Below are 14746 nucleotides of genomic sequence, written 5' to 3'. Positions count from 1 at the left end.
CCCATACACTACACACATACATTATATTACTGCCCCCCCATACACTACACACATACATTATATTACTACCCCCCCATACACTACACACATACATTATATTACTACCCCCCCATACACTACACACATACATTATATTACTCCCCCCCATACACTACACACATACATTATATTACTCCCCCCCATACACTACACACATACATTATATTACTCCCCCCATACACTACACACATACATTATATTACTCCCCCCATACACTACACACATACATTATATTACTGCCCCCCCCCATACACTACACACATACATTATATTACTGCCCCCCATACACTACACACATACATTATATTACTACCCCCCCATACACTACACACATACATTATATTACTGCCCCCCCATACACTACACACATACATTATATTACTGCCCCCATACACTACACACATACATTATATTACTACCCCCCCATACACTACACACATACATTATATTACTGCCCCCCCCATACACTACACACATACATTATATTACTACCCCCCCATACACTACACACATACATTATATTACTGCCCCCCCCATACACTACACACATACATTATATTTCCCCCCCCCATACACTACACACATACATTATATTTCCCCCCCCCCATACACTACACACATACATTATATTTCCCCCCCCCCCATACACTACACACATACATTATATTACTACCCCCCCATACACTACACACATACATTATATTTCCCCCCCCCCCATACACTACACACATACATTATATTACTACCCCCCCATACACTACACACATACATTATATTACTGCCCCCATACACTACACACATACATTATATTACCCCCCCCATACACTACACACATACATTATATTACCCCCCCCATACACTACACACATACATTATATTACTGCCCCCATACACTACACACATACATTATATTACCCCCCCATACACTACACACATACATTATATTACTACCCCCCCATACACTACACACATACATTATATTACTCCCCCCCATACACTACACACATACATTATATTACTACCCCCCCATACACTACACACATACATTATATTACTGCCCTCCATACACTACACACATACATTATATTACTGCCCTCCATACACTACACACATACATTATATTACTGCCCCCCATACACTACACACATACATTATATTACTGCCCCCATACACTACACACATACATTATATTACTGCCCCCATACACTACACACATACATTATATTACTGCCCCCCCATACACTACACACATACATTATATTACCCCCCCCCCATACACTACACACATACATTATATTACTACCCCCCCATACACTACACACATACATTATATTACTACCCCCCCATACACTACACACATACATTATATTACTCCCCCCATACACTACACACATACATTATATTACTCCCCCCACACACTACACACATACATTATATTACCCCCCCCCATACACTACACACATACATTATATTACTGCCCCCCCATACACTACACACATACATTATATTACCCCCCCCCCCCCCCATACACTTACAGTCGCCATACTCTGCGGCCCAGGCTGCCACGCGGCTTCGCGCATCCACCTGAGTGCCCGGGAGTTGGGGGGCTGGAGCCTGCGGAGGTGGGGGGACCCTGCTGTCACTTGTGTTGATTTCCCTATGATAGAATAAATGTCATTACAGGGGGTAATAGCCCTCACCTACCCCTGTACCCCACACCTAGGGGGCGCCCTTGTAACAAACGAGACATGTACCCCACACCTAGGGGGCGCCCTTGTAACATCTGAGACATGTACCCCACACCTAGGGGCCCCCCTGTGTATCTGAGACATGTACCCCACACCTAGGGGCCCCCCCTGTGTATCTGAGACATGTACCCCACACCTAGGGGGCGCCCTTGTAACATCTGAGACATGTACCCCACACCTAGGGGGCCCCCCTGTGTATCTGAGACATGTACCCCACACCTAGAGGCCCCCTGTGTATCTGAGACATGTACCCCACACCTAGGGGCCCCCTGTGTATCTGAGACATGTACCCCACACCTAGGGGCCCCCCTGTGTATCTGAGACATGTACCCCACACCTAGGGGGCGCCCTTGTAACATCTGAGACATGTACCCCACACCTAGGGGCCCCCCTGTGTATCTGAGACATGTACCCCACACCTAGGGGGCGCCCTTGTAACATCTGAGACATGTACCCCACACCTAGAGGCCCCCTGTGTATCTGCGACATGTACCCCACACCTAGGGGCCCCCCTGTGTATCTGAGACATGTACCCCACACCTAGAGGCCCCCTGTGTATCTGAGACATGTACCCCATACCTAGGGCCCCCCTGTGTATCTGAGACATGTACCCCACACCTAGGGGGCCCCCTGTGTATCTGAGACATGTACCCCACACCTAGGGCCCCCCTGTGTATCTGAGACATGTACCCCACACCTAGGGGGCCCCCTGTGTATCTGAGACATGTACCCCACACCTAGGGGCCCCCCCCTGTGTATCTGAGACATGTACCCCACACCTAGGGGGCCCCCTGTGTATCTGAGACATGTACCCCACACCTAGGGGGCCCCCCTGTGTATCTGAGACATGTAACCCACACCTAGGGGGCCCCCCTGTGTATCTGAGACATGTACCCCACACCTAGGGGGCCCCCCTGTGTATCTGAGACATGTACCCCATACCTAGGGGCCCCCCCTGTGTATCTGAGACATGTACCCCACACCTAGGGGCCCCCCCTGTGTATCTGAGACATGTACCCCACACCTAGGCGGCCCCCCTGTGTATCTGAGACATGTACCCCACACCTAGGGGGCCCCCTGTGTATCTGAGACATGTACCCCACACCTAGGGGCCCCCCTGTGTATCTGAGACATGTACCCCACACCTAGGGGCCCCCCCTGTGTATCTGAGACATGTACCCCACACCTAGGGGCCCCCCCTGTGTATCTGAGACATGTACCCCACACCTAGGGGGCCCCCCTGTGTATCTGAGACATGTACCCCACACCTAGGGGGCCCCCCTGTGTATCTGAGACATGTACCCCACACCTAGGGGCCCCCCTGTGTATCTGAGACATGTACCCCACACCTAGGGGCCCCCCCTGTGTATCTGAGACATGTACCCCACACCTAGGGGCCCCCCCTGTGTATCTGAGACATGTACCCCACACCTAGGGGCCCCCCTGTGTATCTGAGACATGTACCCCACACCTAGGGGGCCCCCCTGTGTATCTGAGACATGTACCCCACACCTAGGGGGCCCCCTGTGTATCTGAGACATGTACCCCACACCTAGGGGGCCCCCCTGTGTATCTGAGACATGTACCCCATACCTAGGGGCCCCCCTGTGTATCTGAGACATGTACCCCACACCTAGGGGGCCCCCCTGTGTATCTGAGACATGTACCCCACACCTAGGGGGCCCCCCTGTGTATCTGAGACATGTACCCCACACCTAGGGGCCCCCCTGTGTATCTGAGACATGTACCCCACACCTAGGGGCACCCCCTGTGTATCTGAGACATGTACCCCACACCTAGGGGGCCCCCTGTGTATCTGAGACATGTACCCCACACCTAGGGGGCCCCCCTGTGTATCTGAGACATGTACCCCATACCTAGGGGCCCCCCTGTGTATCTGAGACATGTACCTCACACCTAGGGCCCCCCCTGTACCATCTGAGACATGTACCCCACACCTAGGGGGCCCCCCCTGTGTATCTGAGACATGTACCCCACACCTAGGGTCCCCCTGTGTATGTGAGACATGTACCCCACACCTAGGGTCCCCCTGTGTATCTGAGACATGTACCCCACACCTAGGGGGCCCCCCTGTGTATCTGAGACATGTACCCCACACCTAGGGGGCCCCCCCTGTGTATCTGAGACATGTACCCCACACCTAGGGCCCCCCCTGTGTATCTGAGACATGTACCCCACACCTAGGGGCCCCCCTGTGTATCTGAGACATGTACCCCACACCTAGGGGCCCCCTGTGTATCTGAGACATGTACCCCACACCTAGGGGCCCCCCTGTGTATCTGAGACATGTACCCCATACCTAGGGGCCCCCCTGTGTATCTGAGACATGTACCCCACACCTAGGGGCACAATAAGGGGGGGCTGGGGTTACCTCAGTGTTTCCGGTCGTGTCCGGGGTTTTCCTCCTCTTCCGTCAATCATTGAGCTGTAAATGTCTTGATGGATGGTGGAAGCCTGAGGGGAGCACAAGCACAATGAGACAGGAGCCCCCCACAACCACACGTCCAGAACCCCAATACACCCCACTGCACAACACTATAGAGGTCAGAAGAGGGGGTGCAGGTCACTATAGAGGGGTGAGAAGAGGGGGTGCAGGTCACTATAAAGGGGTGAGAAGAGGGGGTGCAGGTCACTATAGAGGGGTGAGAAGAGGGGGTGCAGGTCACTATAGAGGGGTGAGAAGAGGGGGTGCAGGTCACTATAGAGGGGTGAGAAGAGGGGGTGCAGGTCACTATAGAGGGGTGAGAAGAGGGGGTGCAGGTCACTATAGAGGGGTGAGAAGAGGGGGTGCAGGTCACTATAGAGGGGTGAGAAGAGGGGGTGCAGGTCACTATAGAGGGGTGAGAAGAGGGGGTTCAGGTCATTATGTAGACGCTATAGAGGGGTGAGAAGAGGGGGTGCAGGTCACTATAGAGGGGTGAGAAGAGGGGGTGCAGGTCATTATGTAGCTGCTATAGAGAGGTGAGAAGAGGGGGTGCAGGTCACTATAGAGGGGTGAGAAGAGGGGGTGCAGGTCATTATGTAGTCACTATAGAGAGGTGAGAAGAGGGGGTGCAGGTCACTATGTAGACGCTATAGAGGGGTGAGAAGAGGGGGTGCAGGTCACTATGTAGACACTATAGAGGGGTGAGAAGAGGGGGTGCAGGTCACTATAGAGGGGTGAGAAGAGGGGGTGCAGGTCATTATGTAGACGCAGTAGAGGGGTGCAAAGAGGGGGTGCAGGTCATTATGTAAACACTATAGAGGGGTGAGAAGAGGGGGTGCAGGTCACTATAGAGGGGTGAGAAGAGGGGGTGCAGGTCACTATAGAGGGGTGAGAAGAGGGGGTGCAGGTCACTATAGAGGGGTGAGAAGGGGGGGTGCAGGTCACTATAGAGGGGTGAGAAGAGGGGGTGCAGGTCACTATATAGGGGTGAGAAGAGGGGGTGCAGGTCACTATAGAGGGGCGAGAAGAGGGGGTGCAGGTCATTATGTAGACGCTATAGAGGGGTGAGAAGAGGGGGTGCAGGTCACTATGTAGACACTATAGAGGGGTGAGAAGAGGGGGTGCAGGTCACTATAGAGGGGTGAGAAGAGGGGGTGCAGGTCACTATAGAGGGGTGAGAAGGGGGGGTGCAGGTCACTATAGAGGGGTGAGAAGGGGGGGTGCAGGTCACTATAGAGGGGCGAGAAGAGGGGGTGCAGGTCACTATAGAGGGGTGAGAAGAGGGGGTGCATGTCATTATGTAGACGCTATAGAGGGGTGAGAAGAGGGGGTGCAGGTCACGATAGAGGGGTGAGAAGAGGGGGTGCAGGTCACTATAGAGGGGTGAGAAGAGGGGGTGCAGGTCATTATGTAGACGCAGTAGAGGGGTGAGAAGAGGGGGTGCAGGTCATTATGTAGACGCAGTAGAGGGGTGAGAAGAGGGGGTGCAGGTCACTATAGAGGGGTGAAAAGAGGGGATGCAGGTCACTATAGAGGGGTGAGAAGGGGGGGTGCAGGTCACTATAGAGGGGTGAGAAGGGGGGGTGCAGGTCACTATAGAGGGGTGAGACGAGGGGGTGCAGGTCACTATAGAGGGGTGAGAATGGGGGGTGCAGGTCATTATGTAGACGCTATAGAGGGGTGAGAAGAGGGGGTGCAGGTCACTATAGAGGGGTGAGAAGAGGGGGTGCAGGTCACTATAGAGGGGTGAGAAGAGGGGGTGCAGGTCACTATAGAGGGGTGAGAAGGGGGGTGCAGGTCATTATGTAGACGCTATAGAGGGGTGAGAAGAGGGGGTGCAGGTCACTATAGAGGGGTGAGAAGAGGGGGTGCAGGTCACTATAGAGGGGTGAGGTCATTATGTAGACGCTGTGGTGAGGTCCTCTCCATCAGTTCTCCCGTTGGTCTCTCCACCTCTTGGCGCCATTGTTTGTGCGGTGGTCGGGTCCATGTTGTATACTGTAGGGGGAGGATGTTATGTGTGAGGGGGTCACAATGAGTCTCTGTAATGGAGAGGATGTTTCTGGAATCCTCCATGACCCTTTCCTGTTTCCAATTCTTCTCATGAAGCGACTTCTCCCCAGAGTTCAGGAGGTGGATGTTCCTCCAGGCCATGGTGGGCTTAGTGGTTGCCCCATGACCTGAAGCATGACAGCCATTGACACAACAGCCCCCCACATAGCATGCAGCGAGTCCATGCCACCTCCACACACACTGGAACACCGTGCAGGACAGAGGGTGGGAGCACGGGGTGGGGGCACACGTCTGGCCTTACCTTGACCTCATCACACTGGAAGAGGTGCAGATCAGCTTTACTCTGCGTTGGCTCTTTGCACACAAGGGCCAGAATGGAGTCGTATCTGCAAGTGTTCATCACAGCTTTACAGAGCTGGATGCTGCTGACTGGGAAATGCTCTAATTCAGTCTGTGCAGAAACGAAAGGACAAACATTGTGCCGCTCTGTACACTGCAACCTATGGTGAGAGGATCAGCATGCATGGACAACCGCCAACCAAGGGGGGCCCTCATGCACACAACCACCCTCTTCCCACTTAGGGTTGCTGGGTCCTACAAACCTTCTACTTCACCCACAGCTCTCATGTTAAAGGAGAAGAGGAAGCCGAAGACTAGATTGTGAAGATGTCCATGACCACCAACAATGGTCTTCAATTCATTTCCAGTTAAGGGATCACCAAAAGTATAAAGTGACCATCAAACATTGAGAAGATAAAAATCACCATGTCCTACCAGCGCATAATCTGCTGCATTAAAGTCTCAACATCTGTAAATATTATACAATCAGCTCCACGAGGCCTCAACCAACATCTCTCAGGGCTTCGACAAACATCTCCATCCTGGGGCCATCACCATCCACAAGGCCTCAACCAACATCATTGTGCCCAGAGCTACCAACATTACCAGGTCAAGGCCTCGATACCACCAGCTATGACCAACATCACTCAGGGCTTTGACAAACATCTCCATCCTGGGGCCATCACCATCCACGAGGCCTCAACCAACATCATTGTGCCCAGAGCTACCAACATTACCAGCTCAAGGTCTCGATACCACCAGCTATGACCAACATCACTTACTCAGGGCTTCGACAAACATCACCATCCACAAGGCCTCAACCAACATCACAGTGCCCAGAGCTACCAACATTACCATTCAAGGCCTTGATATCACCAGCTATGACCAACATCACTCAGGGCTTCGACAAACCTCTCCATCCTGGGGCCATCACCATCCACGAGGTGTCAACCAACATCATTGTGCCCAGAGCTACCAACATTACCATTCAAGGCCTCGATATCACCAGCTATGACCAACATCACTTACTCAGGGCTTCGACAAACATCTCCATCCTGGGGCCAGGACCAGCATTACTAAGGGCTTCAACTAGCATCACCATCCCAGGGCCATGTCCCCAATGTTTAGAGCTATGACCAACATCACTCAGGGCATCGACTAGCATCATTATTCAAAGACCATGTCCGCCATGCCAAAGCTCCAACCACCAACACTCAATCAGGACTTCTAGATATACGCAGAGCCCAGCGCCAAGCCCAACATTACTCACTAGGCTTGGACTCCCCATGGGAGCTCTCCCGTATCATACATGGGACGTTACCTTGGTCTCTATATCATACAGACTAACTGCTTTGTCATCCACTTGGAGGTGCATGTCCTGTGTCCACACTTTTCCCTTTGCATCCAGTAACTTTAACTTGCGGATTCCATCGTCTACGGTGAGCACTGCGTCCTTACGATCCATGATGAACGTAGTGAGGTGCTGCAGTACATTGTAGGAGCAGGTTCACATGTCAACAGGCCATGAGGAGTGGAAAGATTTAGGAAATTTTGCTAGTTTACAGGCACAAACTAAATAACTGAGAGACTACAGACGGATTTACCCCAATATAAACACCGGTCCCTACACCACCACTGTCCACATCACCAGAGAGAAGGACTAGACTTTACCTCAACATGATACTGGGAGGTCTCCGACACCACGCTGACGCTGTCCCGGGCGTAGCTCTTTCTTTGCTCTGTGAAGAGACATTCACAAGGTTGGAGGGTACTGCCACTGGTATGGCCTGGTGCTGGGATCCTAACGGGGTCAGTGGTCACTGCCACCCAGGGAAGAGAAAGCCTGGTGCATGGTGGTACAGGAGCTGAGAACCCTGGCCAACGCATCCACTAGTATTCATGTCACTTTATTAGGATCCATGATGTGATCCAATCAAAATACCTGCACCTCAGGTGGGAGGACTGAGCATTCTGCATTTTCCACAGTTGGTCATCTCGCAGCTGGGTCTTCTTTATCCCCAGGGGTCACCATGTAGTTGGGGCTTCTTTATCCCCAGGGGCACCATGTAGTTGGGGTTTCTTTATCCCCAGGGGGTCACCATGTAGTTGGGGCTTCCTTATCCCCAGGGGGTCACCATGTAGTTGGGGCTTCCTTATCCCCAGGGGGTCACCATGTAGTTGGGGCTTCCTTATCCCCAGGGGGTCACCATGTAGTTGGGGCTTCCTTATCCCCAGGGGGTCACCATGTAGTTGGGGCTTCCTTATCCCCAGGGGGTCACCAAGTAGTTGGGGCTTCTTTATCCCGAGAGGGTAACCTAGTAGTTGGGGCTTCTTTATCCCCGGGGGGCCACCATGTAGTTGGGGCTTCCTTATCCCCAGGGGGTCACCATGTAGTTGGGGCTTCCTTATCCCTAGGGGGTCACCTAGTAGTTGGGGCTTCTTTATCCCTAGGGGGTCACCATGTAGTTGGGGCTTCCTTATCCCCAGGGGGTCACCATTTAGTTGGGGCTTCCTTATCCCCAGGGGGTCACCAAGTAGTTGGGGCTTCCTTATCCCGAGAGGGTAACCTAGTAGTTGGGGCTTCTTTATCCCCAGGGGCCACCATGTAGTTGGGGCTTCTTTATCCCCAGGGGGTCACCATGTAGTTGGGGCTTCCTTTTCCCTAGGGGTCACCTAGTAGTTGGGGCATCTTTATCCCCAGGGGGTCACCATGTAGTTGGGGCTTCTTTATCCCTAGGGGGTCACCATGTAGTTGGGGCTTCCTTATCCCCAGGGGGTCACCATTTAGTTGGGGCTTCCTTATCCCCAGGGGGTCACCAAGTAGTTGGGGCTTCCTTATCCCGAGAGGGTAACCTAGTAGTTGGGGCTTCTTTATCCCCAGGGGCCACCATGTAGTTGGGGCTTCTTTATCCCCAGGGGGTCACCATGTAGTTGGGGCTTCCTTTTCCCTAGGGGTCACCTAGTAGTTGGGGCATCTTTATCCCCAGGGGGTCACCATGTAGTTGGGGCTTCCTTATCCCTAGGGGGTCACCATGTAGTTGGGGCTTCCTTATCCCCAGGGGGTCACCAAGTAGTTGGGGCTTCCTTATCCCCAGGGGGTCACCAAGTAGTTAGGGCTTCCTTATCCCTAGGGGGTCACCATGTAGTTGGGGGCTTCCTTATCCCTAGGGGGTCACCATGTAGTTGGGGCTTTCTTATCCCCAGGGGGTCACCATGTAGTTGGGGCTTCCTTATCCCCAGGGGGTCACCAAGTAGTTGGGGCTTCTTTATCCCCAGGTGGTCACCATGTAGTTGGGGCTTCCTTATCCCCAGGGGGTCACCATGTAGTTGGGGCTTCCTTATCCCCAGGGGGTCAGCAAGTAGTTGGGGCTTCCTTATCCCCAGGGGGTCACCAAGTAGTTGGGGCTTCCTTATCCCCAGGGGGTCACCAAGTAGTTGGGGCTTCCTTATCCCCAGGGGGTCACCTAGTAGTGGGGGCTTCCTTATCTCCAGGGGGTCACCTAGTAGTTGGGGCTTCCTTATCTCCAGGGGGTCACCAAGTAGTTGGGGCTTCCTTATCCCCAGGGGATCACCATGTAGTTGGGGCTTCCTTATCCCCAGGGGGTCACCAAGTAGTTGGGGCTTCTTTATCCCGAGAGGGTAACCTAGTAGTTGGGGCTTCCTTATTCCTAGGGGGTTACCATGTAGTTGGGGCTTCCTTATCCCCAGGGGGTCACCAAGTAGTTGGGGCTTCCTTATCCCTAGGGGGGTCACCATGTAGTTGCGGCTTCCTTATCCCTAGGGGGTCACCATGTAGTTGTGGCTTCCTTATGCCGAGAGGGTCACCAAGTAGTTGGGGCTTCCTTATCCCCAGGGGGTCACCAAGTAGTTGGGGCTTCCTTATCCCTAGGGGGGTCACCATGTAGTTGCGGCTTCCTTATCCCTAGGGGGTCACCATGTAGTTGGGGCTTCCTTATGCCGAGAGGGTCACCTAGTAGTTGGGGCTTCCTTATCCCCAGGGGGTCACCAAGTAGTTGGGGCTTCCTTATCCCCAGGGGGTCACCATGTAGTTGGGGCTTCCTTATCCCCAGGGGGTCACCATGTAGTTGGGGCTTCTTTATCCCCAGGGGGTCACCATGTAGTTGGGGCTTCCTTATCCCCAGGGGGTCACCATGTAGTTGGGGCTTCCTTATCCCTAGGGGGTCACCTAGTAGTTGGGGCTTCTTTATCCCCAGGGGGTCACCATGTAGTTGGGGCTTCCTTATCCCCAGGGGGTCACCAAGTAGTTGGAGCTTCCATATCCCCAGAAGGTCATCTAGAAATTTGGGCTTCCTTTCACCCTTAGTGCAACCTTGAAATTGGGGCTCTTTATGGGGTTACCTCATTCATAAAGGGTCATCTAGTAGTTGAGGCTTTTTTATCCCCAGAGGGTCATCGAGTAGTTGGGGCTTTCTTATCCCCAGAAGGTCACCTGTTAGCTAGGGCTTCCTCATTCCTAGAGGGTGACCTAGTAGTTGGGGTTTCTTTATCCCCAGAGGGTCACTCAGTAGTTGGGGCTACCTTGTCCCCAGAGGGTCATCTAGAAGTTGGGGATTCCTTATCCCTGGAGGGTCACCAAGTAAATAATGTTTCCTTATCCCCAGATGGTCACCGAGTCCTTGGGACTTCCTTATCCCCAGTGGGTCCCCCTGATGGCCAGGCATCTACAAGGGTCTTTGTGAGTACCCCAGGCCTTGGCATTCGGATCACATGATATGGTACTTACCAAAACGTTCATACTGAAGCAGTGACTATTAGTAGATCGCTTCTGTGCCTGCACAAATTCCACAAAGTAACACAGCACACCCCAAGATAAGTGACCCCCACACAAAATGTTGAGTTATATATTGTTATGTGGGGATGTATAAATCTAATGTTTAGGGGTCTACAAAATGAAGAGCACCACCCTTATTCTAGGAGCAATGGCTGGTAACGTTATCTCCACCGCCCCTGAAGCTCACGGAGATCACGTCACTAATGGGGTGCAGGATATAGAATAACACGGAGGGATAAACCACACCTCAGCACACAACAAACGGGCGCAGCTCTACCTTTCTTTTTATGTTTGGATGAAGACCGCAAGAAGTAAATCCCATCCCCTGCGATCCAAATGGAGAATAACAGGAAGGTAGAAGGTGATGAGGTAGATGTCTGTCCATCATAGCCCTAGATGTCCGTCACCAGGCGCTCGCACCTCCGTCACCAGGCGCTCGCACCTCCGTCACCAGGCGCTCGCTCGCACCTCCGTCACCAGGCGCTCGCTCGCACCTCCGTCACCAGGCGCTCGCTCGCACCTCCGTCACCAGGCGCTCGCTCGCACCTCCGTCACCAGGCGCTCGCTCGCACCTCCGTCACCAGGCGCTCGCTCGCACCTCCGTCACCAGGCGCTCGCTCGCACCTCCGTCACCAGGCGCTCGCTCGCACCTCCGTCACCAGGCGCTCGCACCTCCGTCACCAGGCGCTCGCACCTCCGTCACCAGGCGCTCGCTGACACCTCCGTCACCAGGCGCTCGCTGACACCTCCGTCACCAGGCGCTCGCTCACACCTCCGTCACCAGGCGCTCGCTCACACCTCCGTCACCAGGCGCTCGCTCACACCTCCGTCACCAGGCGCTCGCACCTCCGTCACCAGGCGCACACGTCCGTCACCCTTAGCCTGTCACCAGGTACACGTCTGTCTATTATGATCCCTCGGTATTATATACAGGTCGGCACCGGTCAGGGCCCAGAACAATAAAACTTCTTTACCATAAAGACTCTTGGCGCTTGTTCTTCCAGTTTTCTCAGATTTAACAGAGGAAAGGTCATAATTACTAGAGGAAAGAAAGGAGAGAGGCATCAGGGACACCAGAGATGTACATGCTGTGTGTGTATGTGATGTGTATATATGCACTGTATGTGTGTATATATGCTGTGTGTGTATGTGATGTGTATATATGCACTGTATGTGTGTATATATGCTGTGTGTGTATGTGATGTGTATATATGCACTGTATGTGTGTATATATGCTGTGTGTGTGTATGTGATGTGTGTATATATACTGTATGTGTGTATATATGCTGTTTGTGTGCACGCATCTCTATATGGCTCTGTATGTGTGTATATGTGATGTGTATATGCTCTATATTTGTGCATATGTGCGTAATATGTATGTATTAAGTGGGAGAAGGGGCCCCATTCAGAAGTCTGCTATGGGACCCTGCCTCTCCTAGGTACGCCCTGGCTCTAACACCAACCCAGACACAACCTGCAAACATGGCGAGACCTGGCTGTGAAGGTGGCGGAGTCATGGGAGCACTTACCTGGGTTCCGGGGAGGCATTTCCTAACCCTCCCTGGTAGTAACTGGAGAAATGTCCATTCATGATGGGCGGCCTGTGAGAAAGGACAACATTATAGACATAAAACAGAACCAGCACCAGAGCCACAAATACAAAACTATAGAGAAGAAACCAATGTTATGTGGAAATAAACAAAATAGACACAAACCGCTCCATCCTGCGTGTAATGGCCCCTGGTGCGTTCCCGCACCCGCGTCGCCTCACAGCTTCCCCTCCCGCACCCGCGTCGCCTCACAGCTTCCCCTCCCGCACCCGCGTCGCCTCCCCGCTTCCCCTCCCGCACCCGCGTCGCCTCCCTGCTTCCCCACCCGCACCCGCGTCGCCTCCCCGCTTCCCCACCCGCGTCGCCTCCCCGCTTCCCCTCCCGCACCCGCGTCGCCTCCCCGCTTCCCCTCCCGCACCCGCGTCGCCTCCCCGCTTCCCCTCCCGCACCCGCGTCGCCTCCCCGCTTCCCCTCCCGCACCCGCGTCGCCTCCCCGCTTCCCCTCCCGCACCCGCGTCGCCTCCCCGCTTCCCCTCCCGCACCCGCGTCGCCTCCCCGCTTCCCCTCCCGCACCCGCGTCGCCTCCCCGCTTCCCCTCCCGCACCCGCGTCGCCTCCCCGCTTCCCGTCCAGCCTGGAGGGATTCAGAGGGATGTGGCACCCACATCTACAACTTTGAGATCTTCCTATTTTTTCACAAGTGTCTTTTACTAGCGCTTACACAATTTAGGAAATTGGGTGTTCCGGGAATGTGAACGTCTGATACAAAACCCTACAATGCTATAAATAAATGAATACAACAAAACTCAACATCATTAGTCACAAAGTGGAGCTGAAATGGTTTGATTTTATGATTCACTAAATGTTATGGCCACTCTAATATATGTGGAGTTTATACCAAGATGGCTGCCACTGGAAACTACAAGTCCCATGATCCTGTACTTCTCAGTAACCCCTCCTCCCTCTTATGCTCCACCCCTAGTGATGATGTAACAGACTGTCCAGTTACCATAGTAACGATGTGTAGCTGCCATCACCACACCCCGGCCATACTGGATGCACTGCAACCAACCCACTACAGCCAAACTGATCACATGACCAGGCAGCTGCAGGACATGTGATGTGGACATGTGACCAGCAGCATCTTCTGTCCTGCATCCGCTCCACAGCATTTTCTGCTAAGTAAATACCAACTAATTCCATATTTACCCATTTGTACAAGAATTATGCCCATTCCTGGAATACCCCTTTAACCCCTTAACAACCTTGGAGTTACATGTACTTGCAGGTCCCTGATGTCAGCAGTGCGGGGGCCTGGGACCCCTGTGTAACAGCTGAGATTGCCATAGCTGCGATCCCGCTTGTTTAACCCTTGAGGCACCGCAGTGGCTATAATGCTCCTAGACTCCTCCCCGCCATGATTGGCCCTGCTGTGCCAGTTTCGGGGGCGTCTCGTCCCACGGTCCGGACAATGACCCCAGGTCCTGCATCTCCATAGGCCGACATCATACATCAGGGGAAAAAAACAAAAGTTTAAAAAATATTTATAAACAAGATAAAGTAAATATCTTTAACCCTTTCAGGACCTGGCCCTTTTTTGTTTTTTCATTTTTCACTCCCCATGATCAAAAATCCATAACTTTTTTATTTTCCCATGTACAGAGCTGTGTGACAGCTTATTTTCTGCGTAACAAATTGCACTTCGTAGAGATGGTATTTATTATTCCATGCCGTGTACTGGGAAGCGGGAAAAAAATTCCAAATGCAGTGAAATTGGTAAAAAAAACGCATTTGTGCCGTTTTCTTGTGGGCTTGGATCT

At 53.0% G+C, this 14746-nt stretch overlaps 1 protein-coding gene across 11 annotated transcripts in view; it reads right to left on the bottom strand.

The window, feature by feature from the left end:
- LOC140125902 (epidermal growth factor receptor kinase substrate 8-like) overlaps positions 1–14746 on the bottom strand; it is a 110581-nt gene that overhangs the window by 63156 nt on the left and 32679 nt on the right. For 9 of the 11 annotated variants that reach the window (XM_072144789.1, XM_072144791.1, XM_072144792.1 and 6 more), the window contains 7 exons: positions 12907–12978; positions 12352–12416; positions 8257–8324; positions 7907–8068; positions 6548–6697; positions 4180–4262; positions 1575–1696 (listed from right to left, as the gene is read on the bottom strand). In XM_072144789.1, the coding sequence (XP_072000890.1) occupies positions 1575–1696; positions 4180–4262; positions 6548–6697; positions 7907–8068; positions 8257–8324; positions 12352–12416; positions 12907–12978 (722 nt within the window). The remainder of the gene's footprint in view (positions 1–1574; positions 1697–4179; positions 4263–6547; positions 6698–7906; positions 8069–8256; positions 8325–12351; positions 12417–12906; positions 12979–14746) is intronic. The other 2 variants (XM_072144797.1, XM_072144799.1) reach the window with 2 other exon arrangements.

The sequence above is a fragment of the Engystomops pustulosus genome, chromosome 4 (genome assembly GCF_040894005.1).
Source record: "Engystomops pustulosus chromosome 4, aEngPut4.maternal, whole genome shotgun sequence".
Classification (NCBI taxonomy): Eukaryota; Metazoa; Chordata; class Amphibia; order Anura; family Leptodactylidae; genus Engystomops; species Engystomops pustulosus.
This window is presented reverse-complemented; position numbering and strand designations above follow the sequence as displayed.